Genomic DNA, 27,559 nt, shown 5'->3' on the forward strand with positions numbered 1-27,559 from the left:
TTCCCAACCAGCAACATGCTAGAGCAGCAATATGGTACAGCCTTAAAAGGTGCAAGCCTGTTGGAGCCCCTGGAGTTGAAATCCAGCTCTGCCACATAGGTTGTTAAACATTGCGAAAATAATCTCTCCTCACTGAAGCTTCCTTATCTAGAAATTGGGAATGGAAACAATATCTGCTTATAAATACATAGGAAGATTAAGCACCTTAATACATGGAGCTTGCTTAGAAGAGTGCCTGACCCCACTATAAGCAGTTGTTAGCTGTAACTTACTTTGATAGGCATCCTAAGATTTTGTGTTTCTTCATTTGTTTGTTATTAGATCTCAGGCAATTTGTTTATTTGCAACACTTTCTATTTTGTTTTTAAAATCTGTGTATGGACCTTTTATCTCTTAGTATTGACTTCTTCAAACACTGCTCATGTATGAGTTTTTGTTTTATCTTTGTATTTTCTATATTGCAGGGCATTCCAGGAACTGCAGGAGATACTTCTAAATCAAGTCATCTCTCTTTGAGTAATATATATGTTAAATCATTTATCTTTGGGCAATAGTTCAAAGAGCACTGAGTTTTTTTAAAGGGGTTTTAGGAATGTTTTATAAACTTCTGGGATGCAAAACTATAGTCAAGTCTTATCTATGAATTTTGGTTCTGATCATAGAGTTAGGCTCTAAACTGAGCATTTAAGGCAAAAATTAAAGACAGTTTTAAAAAAAACTCTTGAAAATTTGCTAGACTACAGGACAGTTCTGTTTTTTAGCAAATCCAGAGGTGACATTTTTTTCTCAGCTTTGAAAATTAATATTTCTTCTACTGAATACTTTATGAAGCAATTGCCTTGTATATAAGGAACTTTTATGTGAAAAATATATACAACATAAACCAAGGACTTTATATATGCCATCTTATTTACTCATTATAATGACTTAAAGAAGTGTTATTGTTCATTTCATCTGTGAAGGACCGAGACCAGGCAAAGCTAATGACTTGCCAGTGGTCACCAGCGGCTGAACTACAAAGCAGAATTTCGATCTCAATTCTCTTGGACATGAAAGCCCCTTGTTTCCCTGTACTACATGTTCCCTTTCCCTGGAGTCACTCTTAGATGGCGTTGAGGGACACAAATTGTCTTATATTCTGTTCAAGACTGCTTAGTATTAGAGAGAACTCTGAGTTTAGAGCTCCTCAACTTCAATTGAATACAAAGACATTGGAGACAATCCAGAGAAGATTAAGGAACCAGTTTGAAAGAAGTCCCAAGAGGGATTCAGTTGAAGAGTGGAAAGATTTAGAGAGGGACAGAAAGGGCATTACTGACTCTGCTGGGTTTTAGGGCCATAAATAACTCATGCAGGAAAATGAAGGAGAATCAGCCCTGGCTTATTGCTGCTTGGTTACAGCCCTTCTGGAAGATGGGGTTGGCTGGGTGAGTGGCCTCCTGATATGTGCCTTTCTATATTATGATTCTAGGAATCCACCCCCAGGCATTGCTAATAACTGTAGTAAAGTGAGAGAGATTGGGCACCATCAGCTGACTCCTGGAATGCCTTTCTAAACGAGAACAGACAGGACTCTTTTCCTCATATTTACTAATGAGTACATGAGACCTAGAGATACAATTCACAGGAAAATGTCTGTTTAATGGACACTTCTGATGACCAGGAAGCCCCAAAGGAAAATGCTTTTCATATCAGTTTCTCAGACTCCAAAGACATCACTGAAAGAGAGGAGGGGGGGATGATAACAATTATGGGAAAAATGTCTAGGCCTGGAGGAGGTACACAGAGGTACTTAGTCACTCCCAATTGGTGGGTTGGTACGATTAGAGGAAAGGTTGTCCAGTGTTGCTTGTGGCTGTGTCATCTTCCAGTGGACCTATGAGCAGCCCTCCTCCGATACTTAAATAGGTCTGTAAAAGGGGATAATTATCACCTGGTCCACAATAAAGTCAAGATTCTTTTTTGGGGATGAATGGTGTACAGGGATTGAACCCAGCGGGGCTAAACCACTGAGCCACAACCCAACCCCTTTTAATTTATTTTTTCTATTTTGAGACAGGGTGTTGCTAATTTGCTTAGGGCCTTGCTAAGAAGCTGAGGCTAGCTTTGAACTTGTGATCCTCCAGCCTCAGCCTCCCAAGCCATTGGGATTAAACACTTGCACCATAGCACTTGGCTCAAAATCCTTTCTTGTGCTTTTGGCTCTTGCTAAAGAGTTCTTTGCCTTTTTAATTGATTTTTTTTCTAATTATACACACAATATAATTCATATAAAAAAGGAAAAAAGGTGTAAAAATGAGATAAATATCACTTTCAATATCAAAGATCATATATTTACTATACATATTTTCCCTTACAAAACTCAGATATATGTGGGTACGACTAATGACAATTAGTTGTGAAATAGCTTATGTGCCAAATACTGCTAAGAGCTTACTTCACTTCATTTCATGGAATAAAAGCAAACCCAGAGAGGAGATGCTTGACACTTCCTCCAGGTCCAGTTCAATCTGGCACCTTTAAAGATCCAGATAAATTTCTTTACCCTTTCCTTAAAAAGAAAAAAAGAAATGATACTATACATCTGAATCCTCTTATCATCGTAATTATAGTCTTAGAAGTATGGTTAATATTAAGACCTAAAGAGAACTAATGAAAATTAAAACTGATCAGCCTCCAGGCTCTAGTAATCTGAAAATTCAACAATGGCCCATCCCACTTAGTCATAAGCACAATGGTGAAACTAGCTGTCCAATCTCAGAACTGTTAAGAGTTTGTGAATCAGCCACACCTTATTTCAATGGTATTCTATGTGGATCTACTATTCCATTCAGTTCTAGCAGTTATTTTATGAATGCAATGCTACTATGCAGCTGGCAGTCCTGTAAACTGCCATAGCCACTTTAGAGAACAGTTTGTTGGTAGTAGTAAAATGAAAATGGATATAACTCAGAGCTCTACTTCTGGATACATGCCTTAGGGAAATCACATATGTATATAAGAAGTCATGCACACAGCATTGGTTTGTTATTTCAAAATTCCAGAAACAACCTAAATAGTTAAGGGAAAGGATATATTGTGACATACAAATATAATAATAATAATAATAAAAGAATAATATCATGCAATCATTTAAATGAATGATTTTATATGTTAAGAGAGAAATGAGTACCAAGCTATGTTATTGTTCAAAAAGATAATTAACAAATACAGTTTGATGCCATACAATATATATTAGTATATGATACTATATACACATGTTATTTGTATAGTAAAAATACATAATAATAAAAAAAGAAAATGAAGGATATAGAGAAAAGAACTAGAGAAAATTATTAAAGGATTAAAGAAAAAAATCAAAGAAGCATCAAAGGAAGGAAGCAAGGGAGAGCAAGCCAGACTAGATAGGATCTGGAAACAGGGACAATTAGCAAGGGGTTGAGACTGAAGGAGGAGCAAGTTGATGTCAAGGGGCAGGAAAAGGGGAGACTTTGGAAGGCTCAGGTTAAAGCTTTACCGAGCGGATTGAGATTTGATTTAAGTACTTCCCCTGCTCCTAGTTCTTTACCATAAACATTCCACACATTGCTGAACAACTTTTTATGTAAGCAGAGTTCACTGTCATGGTGGCCTACTTCATGGATCCTGTTTGAAGTGCTAGGGACCTAGGCATGCTAAGAAAGTGTGGGTGGCCTCTAGGAGCTGAAAGCAGCTTCTAGACAGGAGAAGCCAGATAGCTGTCCAGCCACAGCAGTTGGAGTCAAGAGAAGAACCTGAAGGACCTGAAGACTATTGATCTTGGACACACAATCTTTGAAGCAAAAACACAACTGGAAGTCCCTGGGAACCCTAGACCTTTTGGGGTGCACCATTCCATCAGAGTTTTTGTCCTGTGAAGACTCTGCATCTGATCAGGGCAGGAAAATACATGTGAAGGGGTAAGAAAGAGAAAAATCTTAACACATAACAAGGCAGCAATATTTAACACACTTACCAATAAACAGATTGTAATTTATGTACACTTTCACAATTTGGGGATGAATCAGGAGCCCAAACATGAATTATCTGGGTCCTCTGCTGAGGGTTTCTCAAAGCTGCAAATAAGGTGTAGTCTATTTTTATTTCTCACCTTGATGCTTGACTTTGGAAAAATCTCCTTCCAAGGTCACTTAGACTGTTGCTAAAATTCACTTCTGTGCGTTGCTAGGAAAGAGAAGCCTGACTTCTAGCTGGCTGGCTGTTGGCTGGAAGCTGCTTTTCAGCTCCTAGAAGCCACTCACACTTTCTTACCACTCTTAGGTCTCCAGCATGGCAGCTTCATCAACTGGACAGGACAGTCTCTAGAGGATCTTGCCAGCAAGAGGGAGTCTTACAATGAACTGTAGTCACAGGAGTGACATTCTTTGCCTTTACTATATTTATTTTTTAGAAGCAGGTCACAGGTCCCAACTCATTCAAAGGGAGGGGCTCCAAACGAAAGATCAGTGCAGAGGATCATGGGGGCCACCCCAGAATCCATCACATAGCATGTCTTTGTTGCTTTTGAGTTTTTAAGTTTATAATAATCCTGAATATAATCCTTAAAAATTTTAAATATAGAACATTAAATAAGAGGTCAGATCTAAACCCAGAGTACATATGATGTCAAAACTGAGAGCCTTCTCCCTTCCCTAGCCATATTTCTCACACACACACACACACACACTTGTGTATGTATATATGTATGTGTGTGTGTATGTGTGTGTGTGTGTGTGTGTGTATATATATATATATATATATATATATATATATATATATATAATGGATTAGATCCAGTTCAAACTGAATTTCCAACATTTGAACAAATCCCTAAAATGAAGACAAAGAGCTAAGGCCTGAGAATCCAGTAGTTTCTGGCCATTTATGAGATGTAGGAATATGATTTTTTGACCCTTAGTTCTAGTATCAATAAAAGGGACATTTTGTCATTCATTACTTCTGTGGTTAATCTGGGACTCAGAAGAGACACCGATTACTCAATAAATATTTGTTCCTGGAATTACTAATAGCAACATGGTTATATAAGATGAAAGCGAGCAAGAAGTAGTGGAGAAAAATCCTTGGATAAGCTGTGTTTTACTGACATCTCACCAACCACCACGTGGTTTGGTTACCCAAGCAAAAGCAAAACAAAACTTTGCTAATTTCCTAGAAAGAAAAAAAGTACTTGATTATTGCTTTAAATTGCATGCATTCAGTTATTATTTGAACTCTTCGTCGTGTTTTCAATTTTTTTCTTTATACATTGGTTTATGCCCTTTAATCATTTTTCTTAACCTATGAAACATGAATAACCATGCTCATTGATTTGGATGAAGAGGTAAACCTTTCTCTCTTATACACCCATATATTCTCATTCCCCCTCTGATCGTTTCTCTCTTCATTTTGCTTATGGAGTGCGTGGAGTAGGGGGTGAGAGGACAGACACAGTGGCTTTTGGTTCTGCTACTTAGCTCCACTGCTCTCTGCGTAGTATAATAGCGAATTCTGGATTCATTTACACTTCGGGAAGGACGTCTTTGGAAACTTTGTGGTCTTCAGGGGTCACGAGGATCCCCAGCAGTTTTGCACCCCAGGGGCCTCACCGCCAGCTCCGGAGAGGAGTTGGGGATGTCCGGCCGAGGCGCGGCCGCCACCCCCGCCCGCCCGCCCGCCCGGCTGCGACCCGGAGCGCGCGCCCGTGCCGGGCCCCCGCCCGCGCCACCGCTCCGCTCCGAAGCGGGCTGCGGTCACTCTGCGCCCGGCGGCGGGGTAGACCACGCGGGGCGAGCGCTGAGGGCTTCCACGGACCAGCTGGCCCTGCGCACTCAGCTGGGAAACTTCTGCTGGTGCAAGGCCGGAGCTCCGCGCAGGGCCGGAGAAGGACAGGTAAGGAGGGAGCCCAGGGGTGCCGCGGCCTCCGCCTTCCGGAGCTGTCCGCACCCTAGCACCTCGCAACCGCTTCTGCAACTTTGCGAGTGAGGCTCGGCTTGGGTTGGCTTGGGCCCCGCCCCGGGGGTGGGGGCTGCCAGGCCCCCTACCACTGGGTGCTCAGGTGCTTTGCCTTCCTGCGTTCCAGCGCTGCCCGCCCACTCGCGCCTCCTGAGAGCTCCGGGGTCCCCGTGGCGCGGCTCGCTGCTGCTCAGGGGCTGGGGTTAGCTGCTGCGGTTTCCGCCAGCGCCGGCCCGAAAGGCGAATCATTTGCCCTGAGGGCTTCCAGGAGAATACTCCTTCTAAATCTCCCACAGGTCCCTCTTTTACCCCCAGGCACTTTGGGTTCAAAGAAAAAGGGCAGATTTGCAAGGGAGAAAAGCTGCCCGGAGGGGCCTGAAGGTCTGGGGTTTCACCTTGGGGAAGTCTTGCCACCACCCGAGTTTCCTTTCCCCTGTCTGTAAACCAAGGCCCTGACTGGGATCAAGTGTTTCCAAATAGAGTTGGCACGAAGAAACTGCTCATCAAGATAGCTCTGACTTGTTCTCTATACTTGAGGATCCCCCTGCCAAAAAGAAAGAAAGAAAAAAAAAAAAAAACCACGAAATTTGTAAACCACTAAATTTCCTCTTCACCAAAGTCTGTTACAGAGGCATAGTTTTGAGGGTCTACATTTTAGAAAGATTGAAGCCACAGAATAAAAATACAGTAAGAGGGTCAGGGTAAAGAATTAATTTAGCCAGGAGACATATGCAAAAAGTGAAAAATACTGTTTCTCAGTTATTTAAAATTTTATTTAATCTTTTGGGAAGTATATTTAGAAGACCACTTTTTTAAAATTTTTTATTGTTGGTTGTTCAAAACATTACAAATTTCTTGATATATCATATTTCACACTTTGATTCAAGTGGGTTATGAACTCCCATTTTTACCCCATATACAGATTGCAGATTTACATCAGTTACACATCCATTGATTTACATATTGCCATACTAGTGTCTGTTGTGTTCTGCTGCCTTTCCTATCCTCTACTATCCCCCCTCCCCTCCCCTCCCCTCCCCTCCCCTCCCCTCCCCTCTTCTCTCTCTACCCCCTCTACTGTCATTCATTTCTCCCCCTTGTATTATTTTTCCCTTTCCCCTCACTTCCTCTTGTATGTACTTTTGTATAACCCTGAGGGTCTCCTTCCATTTCCATGCAATTTCCCTTCTCTCTCCCTTTCCCTCCCACCTCTCATCCCTGTTTAATGTTAATCTTTAGAAGACCACTTTTGAACGTAATTTAAATTACTAAGCTTCCTTCCTGAATTTTCACTCTGATTCTTCCATCATTTCAAATTTGAAAGGCTGCAAACCGCAATTGAGTTTTATGGCAGCCTTAAAATATTATGGCTGCCTATTCACACTAAGTTTAGTGGCTGTTTTTCTTTTAGTGTTAAGGATAGGGACTGTTGCATGGGAAAAAAAAACTGTCTTATGATAGTATAGAAATTTGATATTGTTCTTTATGGCATCAGAAAAACAAAAACTACATAAACAAAAATTGGATCTCAGCTACTATATTTGCAAAATTAAGAGATCTAGATAAACTATGAAAAATTTTGTGTTTGTGTCTTCAAGAGTTGGGACCACAAATATTAATTGAAATGTAGGCTAAGATCATCTGTCTTCAAAATGTACCTTTTAAATGGGAGATATTTGATAGTTGAGTTTCTTTAGTCATATAGATAAGTCTCTTAAAATAGCTCAATCAGGGGCTGGGGCTGTAGCTCAGTGGTAAAGCACCTGCCTTATACTTGTGAGGCACTGGGTTCCATCCTCAGCACCACATAAAAATAAATAAAGATATTGTGTCCATCTACAACTAAAAAAAAAAAAATAGCTGAATCATTGTACACCCTGTGCTTCTAAACAAGTAAAAATGTGTCATGGGAACCCAAAAATCTCTTACCATTTATTACAGGACTGGCTTAAGGGTGTTGACACTCTAGAGCATTCCTGCCTGTTTATTTTGAAACAGTCTGCAAGAAACATTAAGAATGTTATGAAGCCATTGCTACAGTATATAACAATATATAAGCAACGTGGTAGGCAAGAAATTTCAAAACTGCTTTGGAAAATATCTGATAGATTTGCAAACCTGCAAATTTAAATTGAGGTTGTTTTGTAATTATGGTATTGGCCAACAGGGATTATGGGCTATACAGAATATTAATTTACCTGTAATAGAAGAGTATATTGAGCCATGAATTTGATTTTTTTAAAGAAAAAGGGAAAATATTTCTCTGAATAGTCGTAGGAAAATATCTTGAAAGTTACAACAGGTATTTTCTGAAATAAATAACCAAAATTTGCTGATTTATATCACCTACATGTAACAGTGCTGGGTCTTTCTCCAACCCAGAGAACCCAAGGATTAATTCACAGACCTAAAATGAGACATGACATTTTGTGTTCTGTAACCCAACAATAACCTCTAGTGGCTCCCACACACTGACTTTGGCCAAGGAGGAAAGGAACTGTGGAACAGTACTAGAAGGACAAGCCACTGGCTAAGCTTGAAGGAAAATCTGCATCTCTCTGAGCCTTGTTTTCTATTCTGCACAGTGCTGATACATCCCTAATCCAAGAATCTGAACTCCAAAATGTTCCAAAATATGAAACTCTTTGACTGCCAGTAGGATTGTGAAAAAGTTCCAGATTTTAGAATATTTCTGATTGTGGATTTGGGGAGAAATAAGAATGCTCAACTGGTATATACAATATATGTATATTATATCTATGTATATAATATATATATTATATCTGTATAATATGTGTGTGTGTGTGTGTATATATATATATATATATATATATATATATATATATATATTTTTTAACCTGAGATTTGAAACATTTCAAGTCCCAAGCATTGGTGATAAGGGATACTCAATAATATTTAGATTGTGGAGATGCTGTGACTCCTAGGTAGTTTGGTGTGTGTGAGAGCTAGTGCCTGCACTTAGTAAGATTGCTTGTGCTTAGTAAGAGCACAGATAATCTTGGTTCTCTCTGCCCTCCTTAGAAGGTGTTTATTGTCTGAATAAATTGTAGGCAGAATAGTAGGTTTCAATGTTTGCTTTTAATTTCAAAATTTTGATGTGGAAAAATCTTGGTATTTTTTGAATCTGGGTAATGGTTATATGGCATAATGAATTTACTTTATACTATTTTGTGTGTGTTTAAAATTATTAGAAAACAAAATTTAAGTGAATCTGAAAAGAGGACATTATAAGAAACCTTTCTAATTCAGCATTTCATTTTTAATTATGATTTTCTTATTAGTATATGTATTTTGGGTATTTATTTTTTATTTTGGGTATTTAAATATGGGTAAAAACTAATTATACATAGGGAGTAGATAGGCCAAGGATGGTGTGGAGAAAAGAATCCATGTTGATCATCAATTATTTTGTGAAATCTATCATGAAAAAATCTAAAGAAATATGACAAAGTTGATATTTGTTAGTTCTGGTTCTTCCATTCATGGATTTTTATTGTATTATTTAAAATTTTTATATTTAAAATTTTTCCAATGTAAAGTCACCTTATTGTTTTCTAATATCATTATAAAGAATACAAATAATGCAGGTACTATTTATGAAAAGTAAAAATAGTGTCACTATCCAGAAATACTCATCTTTAACATTAAAGGAAAATCATTCTATGTCTATGCATTTATACAAACAAGATATGTTGAAAAAAAGACAGAAATACTTTACAAAAAAAAAGTAGGGTTATTAAATAAACTGTCTCCCTACTTTGAATTCCTTTATAACAAACTGCAGCCTAATTTTGTGTGTAAAGAAACAAAACCTTATATAAAAGTGTATTTTTTGGTAACAAACAGCCAAGTTTCAGCCAATCATAGGCAGTCAACTCATCATACCATGACTGTGGCCAGTCAAGTGATTTCTTACTTTACTTTGCCTCCCTGTTAGCCTATGAAATTTTGCTACTTAAGCTACTGGGTAGAAGTCTGTGAATCTCTTCTGGTCCTAAATTCTGCCTGATTCGTGGATAATTTTTTGTTCAAATAAACTCAATTTGTCTCAAGTTTTTCTTTTTACAGAATAATAATGGAATTTTCTAAATAAAGAAAACACACACACACACACACATCATAACAAAGATACAAAGAAAAAACTGTAGTGAAAATGGAGAAATTGGTGAACTTATCATCAGTATTCCTCTATACTAAGAGGTAACAATAGGTCCTAAACAAATCTTCCAGATTAAAAGGCTTCTGGATACTCCTCAAGATCAGACTGTTTAAAACATGTACTGGTTTGGACAATCAGTGGCTCCCTGTTAGAAAAGACAAAGCGCTGGCACTTTTAATCTATCCCTCCCATACTTTCACTCCTCCTATCCCAATTTTGTTTCATGTATTTATGTTTTCATCTTGTCAGGATCCATACATTTGTACTGTTTTACAAGCCTCATTTCAGACATTTTTTACATTATTTTTAGTTTTATAACTAAATAGAATCACCGCTATCTACTGGTCCTTTTACAATGGTATCTTACATATCAACTTTTAAATTTTTTGATTCATATATCCGTGGCTAGATTTTGGCACCATTCTGTGTGTGTGTGTGCTCACATGAGTGTTTAAAAAAGGGCTCATTTTCAGTGTCTTGTTATGGTTGGAAAGTATCTATATTTGAATCACTGTTTGACTAGTTGTAACATTGTCCAGCCAAAGACTCCTAACCTCTGAATTATATAGCCTGTGCTCCATTTGCTTTTGGTATCTAATGTAGCTGTAAAGAAGTCTAAGGTCAGCATCTGGATTTTCCCCCTCTGCAAATGACTTGCTTAATTTGACAACTTGGCTAGTCTACATCATGGTTAAGTTCTGCATTATTTTTTCATGGAACTTGTTACATCCTTTCTATAGGAATAACCTGTTCCTAATTTCAAGATGATTTTTTTCCTTTTATTTTTTCTTTCCATTTTGTAATTTTCTACTTCAAAGACACCCGTAATTCTTACATCTTATCTTTGTCCTCCATATCATTTATGGTCTGTATTTATTTCTCCAGAATGATTGTCTAATGATTAAAAATGTAACTCATAGCTGGGCACAGTGGCACACGCTTATAATCCCAGCAGCTTGGGAGGCTGAGGCAGGAGAATCGTGAGTTCAAAGCCAGCCTCGGCAACTGCGAGGCACTAAGCAACTCAGTGAGACCCTGTCTCTAAACAAAATACAAAACAGGGCTGCCAACCAGGTTTAGTAGTCCAGTGCCCCTGAGTTCAATCTCAAGTACCAAAACAAACAAATAAAATGTAACTCATGCCAGGCGTGGTGCTGCATGCCTATAATCCCAGCAGCTCAGGAGGCTAAAGCAGGAGGATCTCAAATTCAAGGCCTGCCTCAGCAATTTAGCAAGACCCTGTCTCAAAATAAAATATAAAAAAGGACTAGGGATGTGGCTCAGTAGTTAAGCGGCCCTAGGTTCAATCCCTAGTACCCACCCACCCCAAAATTGTAACTCATTGCTGGGCCCAGTAGCCCACACCTGCAATCCATACCCTGTCTCAAAATAAAAATGAAAAGTGTGGGGGAGTATGTAGCTCAAGGGTAATGCACTCCTGGGTTCAATCCCTAGTACCCAAATAGGAAAAAAAAAAAAAGTAATTCATTCATAAACAAAAAATGTAGCGTGGCATAAAAAACAATAGGCCAGGAATGAAGATGTCAGGATTCTAACTTGGGCAAGTCTTTCATACAGACTTTCATTAAGAGGTTTCCTTGCTTGAAACAGGAAAAAATACTGCTCAGCTGCCACTACCTCCCCAAGTCCCCAGGATCTGCACAGCTATGAAACCACATAGATTGAGTACTTCATGAATGCAAGTCCTGACAGTTACTGCTCAACAGATGTTGGTTGTTTTTACTTAATATTTTCCTCTCCATTCAAGATCAGGGATGGATGATGTTAAAAACCAAGCTCCATATGGGGTGAAGGTGGGAGTTCATAACCCACTAGAATCAAAGTGTGGAATATGATATGTCAAGAAATTTGTAATGTTTTGAACAACCCACAATAAAAAATTAAAAAAAAAAAAAATAAAAAAAAAAAAATAAAAACCAAGCTCCAAACACATGTTACATTATAATTATTCTGGAAGCCATGGTGCATGAATGATAGATAGTTCCTGTTTCCTCTGTTACAAAGGGAAATTTAATCTCCATGAAAAAAAAAGAGATAAACAAATACACTTTTAAACCTTCTGTTTGGAATTTTATCTTATTGTAGAAGCTAAGCTTTGTTTTCTGTTCCTTGTGTTCATTTTCAAATTTAAATGAAATCTTAGAAACTCAAGGAAGCCCATCAACTAATGCATTATCTTTGACCAATGCCTAGTCAGATAGGAAAGGAAATTGAATATAAAGATTTTGATTTCACTGTGGGGGAAAATAATTCCTGAAAAAGAACTTTTGTTTGGGAATGAGAAAGATAACAATAAACAGATGTAAATATAGTTATTTTAGTCTAGATTTATTTCACCTGATACAGATCTTAGCAGCTGAGTTCTCAAGACTACATGCAGAATGGCAGTTTGCAGCCAAAGTTGACCTCTGAAGTTTTGTCTGCTTAGCCCTAGCTCTTAACAGTATTATTTACCAGCATTTTAAAATCAGGAGATTGCCAATAAACTCTGGATTTCTGGCTTTTTTTGCACAACCTGATGATCTTTTAACACTGTGCTCACCACAGTCAGCTAGGGCTAAGGATGGACTGGCACCTTGGATGGAGTATACACAGTTCAGGTGGATTTCCTTTTACCAGGCTTCACTCATTTATGTGGGCTGCCATTGTCTAGGAACCATTAGTGTGTCCCCCTGGTGATGACAGCATACTCTATTCCTTATCTCAAGGATGTAAACTGAGGTCCAGAGGTTAAATACCAGAACCAGGAATAGAGCCCAGGTCCTCTGTGTCCAGTTCTGTACTTTAACTACATCATGCTCCCCTCCTTCTTGACCACTTCAGACTAACTCAATAAAAAGGTCTTGTGACTTTTTTCTGTCAGTCTTATTGACAGCCAATGCCAAAGACTGATTTCTGTGTAACCAAAAACATCTAATGAGAAAAGAAATATTTGACTACTATGTATTAATATTCATCACAGTCTTTGTGGAACTAACAAAATTGTAAAGCTACAGATGTATCATAGCAGGAATTGTTGACAGATATAGTAAATATTCACCATTAAAATATGCAACAAGACAGGAATTAAAAGGTCAATGTGCTAATAAAATATTTTCACAGGATAATTTAATAAAAGGGTAAATCTGATTGTTTTTTAATGAAACACTTCAATTATTTAATGAAATTTATATGTGAAGATTTTTTTCAGTTTCATGTAACTTATGTCTTAATACTTAAACCCATACGAGAATGATAGTTTTTTGTGACGAGTAGAAGAATTTCAGTATACCCTTTAGGCAAAATGAGTTTTGTTACTAAGGATTTAGAAAGAAAAAAATACTACCTATGTGTTAGTTTATACCTCAATAAACCTATTCTTTGTTATCCAAAATGATATATATTAATACAATGTGCTTCTCCAATGATGCTTGAGGGGATTGAGGATGTTTTTAGTCTCTGATGGAAACTAAAGACAAGCTTGTTTGCTTTCTGACTTTTAAGACTTTAGACTGTCTTTTAAACGGTAGCACTTATTTAAAATTTAGTAATCAACAACTGACTTTAAATGAGTTTTAAATAGTTTATTTTCATATAAGATATACTTTTAGCTATATAAGATAGTGTATGTAACATAGACCACATAATCTGGAAACTGGACTTGAATAGTGTCAACATATGAATTTCATCAAAATGCAACTTCCCTGAGGTCAGGCAGGGGATTTGAATCATTGACATATTGATTGATAATATTTTACTGCCATTTTGACTGTTAATGATACAGTCAGTTATGTTACACTGCATATTTTGAAGACAGGCATTGTTCTGACACAGCTGATATATTAGAAAACAGTTTGAGCATACTGCACACTTAATGTTTGTTTGTGTATGATTGAGTCCATTAGACAGGGTGTGTGCATTGAACTGAAAATATCTGAACTTGGCCATGGAGGAATACTAAATGCAAACCCACAGCTTAGACATCTGCAAGCTATCTTGGTTCTCTGTGCATTATCCTCCCAGTCATCTTTGCTACTCTTTCACACCTATGAACTTTCCTATATAAAAGAAAAAAAAAACACATTCATTCATCACCCAAGTATTCCTATGCATCTTGGTTCAAAAATGTCAAATAGTGCATGTAAAAGGGAAAGCTTTAATATTGAGGAGAAGCTGGAAACAACTGAGCATTTTGAAAGAATCAAGAGAATATGTGTTATCTCTTGAGCAATCAAGAACAAGGAAATAATTCACATGGAAGATTATCAGAGACAACACCACAAAAAGAAAAAGGTAAATGGCTGGAATAACTTTAGGTACTACAAAGATAGATTAAAAAAAAAAAGCTTAAAGAAAGAGACTGTTGGGTATGTGGATTGAGTACTAAACTGTGGACAATTTTTCTTGTGATGGGAGAGAAAGCACCAGCCCTATATGAATACCTTATAAAGAAATGACCACAACTGCAGAAATGATCTTTTCAGGCCTAGCTGTGGCTGTTACTAGGTTGGTGGTTTCAAACTCCACAAGATGTCAAATGATAAAACAAAAGAATTCCCAGAGACAATACAGAAGGTAACCGAAGAAGGCTACCTACTGCATCAAAATTTCAATTTTGATGGAACACGTATCTACTATAAAGGCATACGTCAAGGACCTATACTTCAAAGGTTAAAAAAAAAAAAAAGATGCCCCAGGATTTCAGGATGTGAGAGAGAACAGATTGTTATTCCTTCTTCCACCACTTCCCAATAACTTACAAACTTCAACCCTTCCCATGCCACTTCCCTAAGCAAACTGCTAGTCCTTTAAAGGTCAGATGTCATGTTTGTACTATTATTTTTATTAAATTCCTGTCTTTTAAAAATATGCCACTGATGAAGATTTCTAATATTATAGTTCTCACTCCATTTTTCTCATAAACCCTTTTGTTTTTATTGCAGTTTTGCATACTGCAGTGATTTTTTGGGAAATCACAAATGTGTTAGCAGAACTGACTCTAGGCAATTAAAAATAACACAAAATTGCTAAGTGTCACTATTGAGAGAATAAGGGTGATACCTGCTCATGGCATTCCGTGTACCAAAGATGCCCCGTTGGGAGTAAGGGTCAAAAGTGCCTCCCCTGACCCAGGTTATTTACCCAGCAAAAAGATAAAGAAAATATTATATAGCCAACTAGCTAGCATATATTGTCTTGTTAGAGCTGTTTTCCAGGAAGAACTTGAGAACCTAAACAGAAAAAGTTGAGTGGAATCACACAATTTGAAGAATTATAGACTTATTTGTTTAGAGTTAAACTGTATTTTGAGTGTCAGTCTCTGGATGTGTGTGAAACATCAAGTATTTGTCCTATCTGTAATGCAGATCATTAGTTTAGTGAACAGCCTCAAGCATAGTGAGGGGTCATAACTGTATGTGTGTGTGATTAGTCTTCTGTTGCTGTGTAAAAGCACCACACACATAGTGGCTTAAAGCAACACACATTTATTATCTCAGTTTCAGGGAGTCAGGGTTTGGGTACTGCTAAACTGGATCCTCTGCCCAGCCCCTCACAACCCTATAATCAAGGTGTCAGACACATGTCTTGTTCTCATTTGGAGCTTGGGGGTTCTCTTCCAAACTTTCAGATGGTTATAGGCTAAGGTTCCGGTTATCTTGGAAGTTACCCTGGTGGTTGGGAACTTCTTTCAGATCACAGAGGCTGCCTGCAGTTCCTTTCCTCAGGGACCCCATGAACAGTTCATAAGTGGATGTTTACCTTCTTCCAGGATAGCAGGAGCACATCTCTGATTTCTAGTCCTTCTTCAATCTTATGTGGAGTCCTCCATAATCTAACATCATCATGGGAATGACTATTCTGTCACCATTTGCCACATAATGTTACCTAAATAAAGGAACATCTATCCCATCCCATACACAAATATTGCCCACCTTGGAAGGAATTATACAGGGCATATCCACCTTGTGTGGTGATGGGGATGAAGGAATCTTGAGGGCCATCTTAGAATTCTTCCTACTATAGTATGTGCTAAAGTAAGAGATTAATCGTGGTTGGAGATAATAAAATGTGATATCAACTGAGACGCAAGAATTGGAAAAGTCCAGCATAGCCTATGGGTATGCTTTGTGAAAGTGTCAAGGAGACTCCAGGCTCTCATGGTTAGTAGGATAGAAGGCATGCTGCAGCCTATAGGACCAGTGGTGCATGAGGAATCTCCATGCATTCTGTGGAAGCACAAGCTGGTGTGGACCCTCTGGAATCCAGAAGGACACAGTCCAATTGCCTGTATAAAAATTATGGGATTATGTGGTATTTTCAATGTATACTGGAGGTGTCACTGGAGATGAGATGAGAAAATTGAATCAAGTAACATAATTGCTTGGGAAAATGGAACTCTCCTAAGGCAAAAGGAGGAAGCGTGCTTCCCCTGGTAGGGTAAAGGGGCCAAGAGCTTTAGGGGGTTGGCCAACCAAAAGGCATCAACCAGATGGTGACATCTATGCCTTGGGTAACATCTTACTGACTGTGGCATCTGAATATTGTAGCCAATATCATTTACATTTATATCAACTCTGTTCATAATCTTGGATAATTTATTTATGCATGGATGCCTTATACATATGCACTGTTTGCAGAGATCATGCCAAGTTTTTCCATTTCCTGTCTCTCTTCCTTAAGGCTCTAGACCAGCATTGTCCAACAGAAATATAACACAAGCCACACGTGTAATTTTTAATTTTCCAGTAGCAACATATTTATGAAGGTGAGAACAGGTGAACATAGCTTTAATAATAGCTTTTATTGAAGCAAATATCTCCATAACACACTCATTTCAACATATAATCAATATGAAAAACATGAAAGACATACTTTTACTTTCATACTATCTTCAAAATCCATTGTGAACAACACATCTCAATTTAGACTAGCCACATTTTAGGCATTTAGTAGTCACAAGTGGCTAACAGCTGCCATATTGGATAGCATAGCTCTAAGGTGCTGACTAAAGTCTCTGATCAAGGTCATTTAGCTCCAATCCTCATTTGTCCCTGTAGCTCAGATCTGGATAATCTTGCCAACTCCAGGCTTTATTCAGAGTTGTCCTGTGTGTATATAACTTTCAAGTCTGTCTTGAGATTTGAAAGGTTAAACATGACTAAAACTGAGTTCCCTTTTCCTCTGATTACTTTCCTAACTTCCAAATCTTGTATAATTCTAAAATGTCTTCAGCCCTTCTTTGTTCAATAGGTACTTTAATTTCTTCCTTAAAATCTGATATTTGGTTCCCTTTTTTTCCAATTCAGCATTTAAACCATTGATTCAAGTTTGGTCATATTCCACTTAGGCTTCCTGACATGTTAACCTGCTTGTTCCAAAACTGTATTCTAAACACTGCTTGCTTTCTTCTAATCTGAGTGTTGTTATTATCATCAGACAGTGAACACTTATTGAAGGTCTACTCTGGGTTTATTTTAGAATATATATATATATATATATATATATATATATTTCTAAAAACATATATAAAGTATTACTAAAATATACATATAAAATGACCAGTGAAGCATACATATACACACATATACATCACACACACATAATTTGTTTTCTATGTTAAAAATAAATAAATGTTTGAATATGTATCCCAACTGAGAAAAACAAATTGTGACACTTTAAAAGGAAAAAAAATTATATATATATATATATATATATATATATATATATATATATACACATATATATGCCAATATAGCAATATATGATGAAAGTCATGTAGTCAGATAACAAAAGTTATAAAAACTCAAGAATGTACAAGGCACTTGTCAGTCCACCTGCTGTGAAATATCTGTAAGCCTTGAGCCCTTTGGGAATGAGTGTGAGAAAGGAAAATGCCTCCTCACCTGAGCAAAGAACAGAAATAAGAACACACGTGTTAGCCAGGTTTCTGTTACTGTAATAAATACCTGAGATAGGTCAACTTATGAAGAGAAAATGTTTATTTTGGCTCACAGTTTTGGAGGGTGTAATCCATGATGGATTCATTCCATTGCTTTTGGGCCTGTGGTGAGGCAGCACATAAGAACAGAGAGAATGTGGTGAAGTAAAGCTGTTCACCTCATGGCAGCTGGAAAGCAAAAGAAAGGAAGAGGAAGGGGCTGATTCCAACATGCCCTTCAAGGGTACTCTCCCAATGACCAGAGGCTCCCCGCCAAGCCCTGCTTCTTAAAGTTCCCACCACCTCCCCTGGTGCCAAGCTGGGGATTAGGCCTTTAACACGTGTGCCTCTGGGAGACATTTAAGACCCAATGTAGTAGCATACAAAGGGAAAAGATGCCTTACTTCTCCTCTTAGAACTTGGGACTTAAAGACCAGATCCTTTATGCTGTGGTGCCTTCCCTGTCTAGATTAGTTCCTTAGTTCCTTCCCCACCCTGGTTGCCCATCAAAATTTCTGGGAAGTATGTGAAAAAAACATGCCAGTACCTGGGCCACACACAGGCCAATAATTAAGTAATGGTGTTCACTGTTGGGCCCCAATCTTGAACCTGGTGTTATGATCTGCAGTCTTAATTCAACTCTGCCACTCGGCTCTATATTTTACTAATGTTTGAAATAATCTACTCCTGTCATATGGAGACATGTTATTTGAGTTAAATTTTTTATTTTCATATTTTGTTGTCCAATTCTTTTATTTACCAGTGAGGAAACAGGTCTAGGAAGGTTAAATTCACACAGCTTTACAGGGGCACAGCTAAGACTCTTCTCGAAAGAGTGGGTTATCTCAGAGAACAGTGTGGTTACCACACACCAGCTCCCTCCCCTGGACAGACAACTAGGAACCAAAAAGTGTCACCAACATAGCATGGAAGGACAGCCAGGATCAGCAAGGAGTAGACAAAGCTGAGGTCCTGTAAGCAAGCAGAGATCATTCAGGAAAAACATAAATTAACGCTCCCACACTTCACTATGCATAAGAATCAATAGGGGTCTCCTTAGAAAGACCTACCTCAGGGAGCCTGGCTCAGTTATTCTGGGTGGGGCCAGAGAAGGGGCATTTTTAACTAACCACTAAGGTGATTTTCATGTGAGTAGTTAGAGGGCATCTGCTGGGAATCACTAAGCACCAAGGTAGAAAATTGCAGTTGGCTTTCAGAAACAGCCTTTTGGCCTCTGGAAAGTGAAGACCGGTGAGCTGGTTATGGGTCCTGTAGAGCAGAAGGTCAGAACACGGGAGAAAAACACAAAGCTCACCTGGCAGGACTAAGTAAATTTGTAATTTATAATTGAAAGATGGATAGCAGCCAAATTAACTCATCTGTACTTCTTCTTTAAGTTCTAATCATCTGGGGCAAAGAGGCTTTTTTAAAACTATACTCTCCTTATGGCCCAGATCTGTAACAGGCAAGGAATATAGTGGTAGTGTTTGTTATTTTAAAATTTGCAAATAATTTTAATACAAATCTTTTCATTTGAATTTTCTAGTACCATGTGAAGTGGATAGAATAGGTGATATAAGCTCTGCTTTACTGTTAATGCCCAAGTTCACCAAGGGAGCAGAACGGAGACTCAGGACCACATTTTCTAAATCCTGGTTCTGTATAGTGGAAGCAGAAAAATGTGGTGTAGACCAAGCTTTAGAATCAAGCAGACCTGGATGGAATGTGACCTTGAACAACTTATTTACCTTCTCTGAATTTCAATTTTCTCATCTGTAAAATGCAGATAATAGTACCTTCCTCCTGGGGTTGTTAAATGAGATAACTTTTAAAATATATCTAACACATAGTTGCTGAGTAAATGTACCATCTCAAGGATAAATAGAAAAAAAAGAGCTTGAGAAAATGAGAATTTAGCATATGGGACACATACCAAAGTTGGGATCTGATTCTAATTAATGAGTAGAATATTGATGGAATTTTGAGCTTGTGGGTTGCCTAGCAACCAAAACTAACTCAATACCACTGGCTACCAGAGTTGTTGTTTTTAATCAAAGCAGTAATTAAACTGCTCTTAAGAAGCTCAAGGTCGTAAGCAGACAAAAGGATTCCCTTGTGAATTTGGAGTTGTGCCAGACATTTTGAAAAAGTGATGCCCCAACTCTTCAGAGTGTTTGTGCTGAAATATCTCAGATGTTGGCATCTTCCTCACTTCTGCACCCCTGGGAGACAGAAAATGTTAGGACATCCCATGATAAAGAGGGATGGAGAAGGCAAAGTGCTTGCCTTCCTATCCCAGAGTATTCAATCAACATTCATGGAGTGCCAGGGGTCAGGCATACTAGAACATTTTTCTTTGCCCTTGCTGCCCTTTAGAATTTCAGCATCAAAGGGAGGAATCAGTCAATGTTTAACAATACAGCAGATTATTTCATGAGTGGTTGTGTCTCCAGTATTCTGAGCATTATGGAATGAGAAGTACAGCAGGTATAGCAGGTCTTAAATATTCACTGTTCGGGTTTTTATTTTCTTGGCAAATCAGTCCTTCCCACTTGGGTTTCCCAACACATTTGTACTACTTGACTCGGAGCCTTATTGAGAGGCGACTTGGCCTATTGGAAAGGGCATGAAGTTGGCTGGAAGGGGACTTGTGCTCCAGACCTCAAGTGTGACTTTTACCTGAAGCCAGTGACTTCACCCATCTGTGCCCTGCTTTTCTCATTTGTAGCCTGGGCATTATAGTTCCGATTCTGCCTCCTTCGGTCAATGGGAGTGATGCAATGAGATAATAAATGTAAAAGTTTTGAATAGATAAATGCAGTGTCTGAGCTAATTTGATCAATTTGTCACTGGGTTTTATATTGCCTATCACGGAGCATCCTTTATCTTCTACATTTTTCGATTCCTTTTATGATTCACAGTCTTACAACTTAAAGAGGGGAAAAATAAAAAAGCCTAGGAGCTGGGAACTATTGTGTTAATTTGCACTGAATTTTGTCTCCATCATTTGTAGCTCAGTGTACTCACTTCTTTTGCAGGGAAGGCCAACTTTATTGCTTAGGGAAGAAATACACTGGGCCACTGGGGCATTTCAGCATTTATTTACGCACAAACATGACTTAAGGCCTAAGGGCCTTTAAGGCAGGCAGCTGGTTGATGAATCATCTTCAACATTCACATAGCGCTGCTGCTGGCACATATCAGAGAAACGCTCCTGCTCATCACCTGCCCCTGTCAGTTCTTCCTTCTCCAATAAAGTACATCTGTTTTGGTGACTGAATAAAAACACACCAAGTGGAGAAAGGCTGGTGGAGTAATTTAATCAGGCAAGTCAGCACGCTTGAGCAATAGTGTCAAGGATAGAAAGATGTCTGGTCACAGCTTAATGAAACAGAAGTAGACAGGGAAGGAAGCACAGTTCCTCTTATAATCATACAGGGTCACATTTCTGGAATGTAGGGGACCCAATATCTCCGACCCATCAAGATTTTTAAGGGGGCAAGATTCCTGTAAGTATCCTTCTGAATCGCTGCAAACATTTCCCATGGCCTTTCTCTTTTAGCATCAGTTTAACATTTCATCGAGGATTATAAATTTTTAAGGAAGTTCAAACCAAAGTTCAGAGCTCCACTGGCCATTCTTTTTAATATTGGCTTTCCTGGCTATGTTTGGTATCCTGAAGAACTGATTGATTTAAAATACCCTAGTTTTCAAAAGTAAAACAGCAGGGACACTGACATTTGCAGACTGGTTATTTTGCAGTTCTCACTACTCATTGCGTTTTTTAAAAACTTTTCTTTGTTGTGACAATCCAGTAGTGTAGATTTTTGTATTTTGTTTAAAAGAGGAGACATCGAACATGCTCAGGATGCTGGTCTGCCTTGAATCTTATGGTCTCACAGATTGAGTAGGGCGGGGGAGAGAATAATGAGGGATCTGCAGAATGCTTGAAATGTATTTGAAAACAAGTAAAAATAAAAATATGACTGTAAGTTGTAGGTCTGAGTAATTTTTCCCTCCTCCCCTCCCTTTCTTTCTGCTTTCCTCTTCCTTTCTTTTCTGATTCACCTGGAAGTATTCTTAAGTTCATCATTTCCTGATGCAAAGAATCACTGACCAAAAAGAAAAAAACAACAACTGCAACATCAGGCGCTTCATTCTGCCTGTTTCTAGTTCTGTTGGTGAGGACAGGGCCCCTTTTTACTCCAAGGAAGTCATTTCACCTCTACTCGGTACTCTACTTCCCTCCCTCTGTCACACGCCCCTGTGGACAGGATCCGTGCTATCTGATACTCCAATGACAAGTGTTCTAGAAATTTATTTCAGAAATAAAATGCTAAATATAGCACACAAGTTCAAGACTTTTGAATGTTTCTGTGTTTTTAAAAAGTCAATCTAATGAATGCTTTACACTGAAACCGTTTACTGTTAGGAAATCTGGTGGCAAATAATACATATATCCTGCAGTTCTGTCATCATGGCTAATTCTTTCCTGACTCAGATCACATATTAGCATTTTTACCATATGGCTGAAAGGGTAGAGAATATATGTGTGAGAAGCAGAGTCGGAAACATTTTTGACCATCTGGTAAATAAATGTGTAAGTAGCAGAAGTATTAATATTTATTTAGTTATATGGATGCAACCTTTAACCTGAAATAACCACTAATACAGCAAAATAATACTAAATTTATATTTCTGAAATAATTTCAATCTAATTTACTAAATATTTTCAATTATGTGTTCTAAAAATCTGAGTCCTCATTTTGTGTTTTTTATGATGATTGACTTAGTAGGGCTCCTACTATACAGTCCCAAATTTAAAACATCTTTTGGGAGAAGCTACATGATGACATCCAACACATGGGCACCAGTGCTAAAGTTCTGCTCTGCCACTGACCGCTGTGTAGTCTCAGATAAATTACACGTTCTCTCTGAGCTTCAAGTTCTTCATGTCTAAAGAGTAAAAAAACAGCATCAGACAGCATCCCTCAAAGGGCCATGGAGGGGGCTGGGGTTGTGACTCAGTGGTAGAGAGCTTGCCTAGCATGCATGAGGCACTGGGTTTGGTCCCCAGCACGACATTAAAAAAAAAAACAAACTAAATAAACAAAATAAAGGTATTTGTGTCAATCTACAATTAAAAATATTTTTAAGGGGGTGGGGCATGGAGGACCCTGTATTCATGCATCAGAATCACATAGGGAGGTTGTTCAAAATACAGACACCTGGGCCCCACCCTCAGCAATTCTGCACGTCTGGAGGCAGTCTGTGAGTCTGTGATTTTAGTCCCAAGTGATTCTGAGTAGATTGAACAACTGCTATCGCTACAAGCTGATTACAGAGCACTTAGCTACACTGAAAAATATGAGGCTAATTCTAATAAATATGTTTTTATATGATAAAAATTTAATTAACACTTAGCGGCATTTGTGCTTAAAATATTCTAACTCTGTAGAAAACAGGAGGTCAACTTACATAAGTAGTGCTGTTGATTCATTAAATATAGTACCTCTCCATTCTTTTTAATTAGATCTTTTATCCTTTTTTCTCTTGCACAGAAAATAGCAAAGTATTCGTGGATTAGGTCTAAATCAGGAGCCCAGATGAACTTGAAGAAACTAACCTGGGATTCTTAGTTTTTCAAGATCCACACCCACCTAACCTTAATCACTGTCAGCTGCAGTGTCCAGGCTCCCTCTGGTTTTGTGAAGACTCTGATAATGGAAAAGCAAAGGACTTAATTTCTTGCTTCAGTATCATCTAAAGTCAACTGAAAAGTGAACCAGCCAAAGCACAGCCATGGAAAAGAATTCAAGTTTATGGAAGAACCTGATAGATGAACATCCAGTCTGCACAACCTGGAAGCAAGAGGCCGAAGGAGCCATTTATCATCTTGCCAGTATTTTATTTGTAGTAGGTTTCATGGGTGGCAGTGGATTCTTTGGGCTCCTTTATGTCTTCAGTTTGCTGGGGCTGGGTTTTCTATGCTCCGCGGTCTGGGCATGGGTAGATGTCTGTGCTGCCGACATATTTTCCTGGAATTTTGTACTGTTTGTCATCTGCTTCATGCAATTTGTTCATATTGCATATCAAGTTCGCAGCATAACCTTTGCCCGAGAATTCCAGGTGTTGTACAGCTCCCTTTTCCAGCCTCTGGGGATCTCTTTGCCCGTCTTCAGAACGATTGCTTTGAGCTCTGAAGTGGTTACTTTGGAAAAGGAGCACTGTTATGCCATGCAGGGGAAAACCTCCATTGATAAACTCTCCCTGCTTGTTTCAGGAAGGTTTGTACCCTTGGTGCTTGCATGTCTTTCCTCTGTATGAATTATCTATCTGTGTTTCTTTGCACTACATTTCTCCATTATAGCATAGTCCTAGGTGGCATTTTGCACCCAGATGCTTGGGAAAGTCTTTTGAGATGTGAAGCCTAGATGTAAGCTTTGTTTATTTGAAGCAGTACGTGATCCAGAGGCTTACTCTTTCATCTTAGAAGTCAAATGATGTGAATCTTAAAAACAAAAGGATGAATATATTTATCTGAATACAATATTGGTTTCATAGCTGATCACTGCAAGTCAAAAAGAGGATGATGCCTCCTTGAATTAATAGAATATTTATGTTTTAAAAATACTTATTTAAAGGTATTTAAATAGACTCTTTGTTAGGGTAATCTTTTAAATAACAGAGAACTTTTGTTTTTGTAATTATCTAATTTATTCGGTAAGTTCTTGCAATTGCCCACTTGTTAGAAGATAGGAGAACTTCAAGAATAAATATAGTAATATAAACTTTGAAAAACTTTGGGGAAGAAATAATAGTGTGTTTATTCATATTTGAAAAGGTTAAAACTTTAGTTTACAGAGGTATTTATGGCAGAACACCATGATGCTCTTAAATGTTCTACTTAATTTAAAATCTGACTAAGGGCATCAAAACTTGTCAACATATACTGTACACAAACAAATGGACACAAACCATAAGGGTGCAACTTGATAAACTTTCTGATGGATTTCACTTCATATTCCAGGTTTCCAAGGGAAGAACATCAGTATGTGAATTTTACAGGATATTGTGTCACTTACTGTGATGCATGAATTTTGTATTTTTCCCTTCAAAATTCTAAAGGACAAAAAGTCACCAGAGATCTGAAGCACATTTCTCCATCCTCCTACCCCCAGTGATGTGTTCTCTTTCTCCTTCCTTCAAATGTCGTTCTTATGTTTTGGTAGGATCAGAGTGACAGTTGATGGGGAGTTTCTGCACTACATTTACCCCTTCCAGTTCCTGGACTCTCCTGAGTGGGACTCACTGAGACCCACAGAGGAAGGCACTTTTCAGGTAAGGGACACAGACCTCATAGTTAATGCTTCTCTCCAAACAGATGAACAGTGTCTGCTTAAAAATAAGTAAACAAACAAGTAGAACAACAGATAACACAAGAATAATTATATTTAACTTTGGGATGTACTTTGCAACCTACATGAATTCCCAATTCTGTTTGACTCCTGCTGATTAATGCCGCCTGCCATACAGGTCCAGCAACAAGGAAAATAGATGTTCCCTAAGACAGAAAGGAACCATGATAAATATTCTTTTTTTTTTTTAAAGAGAGAATGAGAGAGAGAGAGAGAGAGAGAGAGAGAGAGAGAGAGGGAGAATTTTAATATTTATTTTTTAGTTATCGGCGGACACACATCTTTGTTTGTATGTGGTGCTGGGGATCGAACCCGGGCTGCACGCATGCCAGGCGAGCGCGCTACCACTTGAGCCACATCCCCAGCCCAATGATAAATATTCTTAAGCTTTCCTTTGTATAACTGCATATTTAGGAATTAAAATATAATTAATCGAGATTTGACTATAGCCTAAAAATTGCCAGTGTGACAATTTAGAAAACAGCAAGAACAAAAAACTGCACTGATTACAAAATAAATGTTTTAAAAATTTAAGATGCTGATGAACTTGAGATATCTTCTACCATCAAAGTGCTTATTGTTACTATTGTGCCATCACATAGCAGTAGTTTTGAAATATAATCATTTTGGTGGGTTCCATTTATTATGTTATACTTTTTTCCTATGGATTGATAATACATATGCATGCATGTAAATACAAATTAATATACATATGCAAAATAGTTATATAAATTGTATACAACAGAACTATAAATTTTGTACTACAGAAACTCAGGGTTAAATGTCTACAGTCTTCAGAATTGATGTGGATTTACTTCCCTAACAATAGACAACTTTATGTTTATAATATCAAGTAGATCTGCCTTCAATAAAATGCAAAATATAAATCCCCAAACTTGGAAAAATAGGTAAGCTGGAGATGAACACAACATTATAAGTATTCATATTATAAATTATGTATATCATAATAAGTTATATGGTTTTCTTTTTCTATTTTTTACAATATATTGCGTGTTAGTGGGATTATTTTAACCTAAAGAAGACATGAAGTCAGACTCCCTCAAACTTTGGAGCAGAAAAAATGTGATTTGGTTTCTTGTTTCCTAATCTTTGTTTACATGTGGTCTTGTGTTTTTTAGGTAACCCTCACAGCAGAAACTGATTGTCGATATGTGACCTGGAGGAGAAAGAAATTATATTTGCTCTTTGCTCAGCATCGTTACATCTCCCGCCTGTTTTCGGTTTTAATTGGCAGTGACATTGCAGATAAACTCTATGCCTTGAATGACAGGGTGTATGTAGGAAAAAGATACCACTATGACATTCGGTTACCCAACTACTATCACATGTCAAGTCCACAAATGTCCCGATTGCCACTGACAGAACAGTTTCGGAATTCCAGGGAAATGGTAATGAATGACATCAAAGTCTGAAGTTTTCTAACTACTAAAAAGACTCTTCATCAATCCCCAAATGAAATAGAAAAATAAAGAAAATTGAGCTCACTGATATTTTTATAAAACGAATTCAGAGGCAAGAGGCCACTACCAACTGTTTCAGTCATCTCAACTTTGTGTTGTGAATAAATTTTACAAATTGTTCTTATATTTCTTATTGTTACCATTGGGGGAAGGCAATGCATAACTGTGGGAAGTTTGCCCTTTTCTGCATCAGAACCGGGAGAATGTAAATTGCACATTCTTCATCATCTTGCCCCGTTGACTTAGGCATTGCTTCTCAAGCAGCTGCCTGCGAGTTCTCACAGCACCACTGCAGGTTGCCAATGCCCCATAAGCATTTCCAGAATTCACTCTTTGGCTACAATCTCTGATGAAAGCAAGATGTATTACCATGGTAAGCAGCAATTATTTATTTTACATGTGAAGTTAATTGATATGCCTAAAAACTAGAATAAATGCAAAAGATAACAATATGCCAAACTTGAAGACTATTTTCTTGCTACAAATGAGTCCAAAGCTTAATCTTTATAATACCATTTAAAAAGAGGCATTACACAGGAAATAAAACTACGTAATAATTACTGAATTTAAA

At 37.9% G+C, this 27,559-nt stretch overlaps 1 protein-coding gene across 1 annotated transcript; it reads left to right on the forward strand.

The window, feature by feature from the left end:
• The first annotated feature begins 5,729 nt into the window (after positions 1-5,729).
• Positions 5,730-27,559, forward strand: Popdc3 (popeye domain containing 3). The gene is made up of 4 exons (XM_046432306.2): positions 5,730-5,907; positions 23,651-24,376; positions 25,322-25,430; positions 26,647-27,559. The coding sequence occupies exons 2-4, from the start codon at positions 23,892-23,894 to the stop codon at positions 26,938-26,940; spliced, it is 888 nt and encodes a 295-aa protein (XP_046288262.1). The 5' UTR covers positions 5,730-5,907; positions 23,651-23,891; the 3' UTR covers positions 26,941-27,559.

The sequence above is a fragment of the Marmota monax genome, unplaced genomic scaffold (genome assembly GCF_021218885.2).
Source record: "Marmota monax isolate L192 unplaced genomic scaffold, Marmota_monax_Labrador192_F-V1.1 WCK01_AAM20220418_F8-fsc00013, whole genome shotgun sequence".
Taxonomy (NCBI): Eukaryota; Metazoa; Chordata; class Mammalia; order Rodentia; family Sciuridae; genus Marmota; species Marmota monax.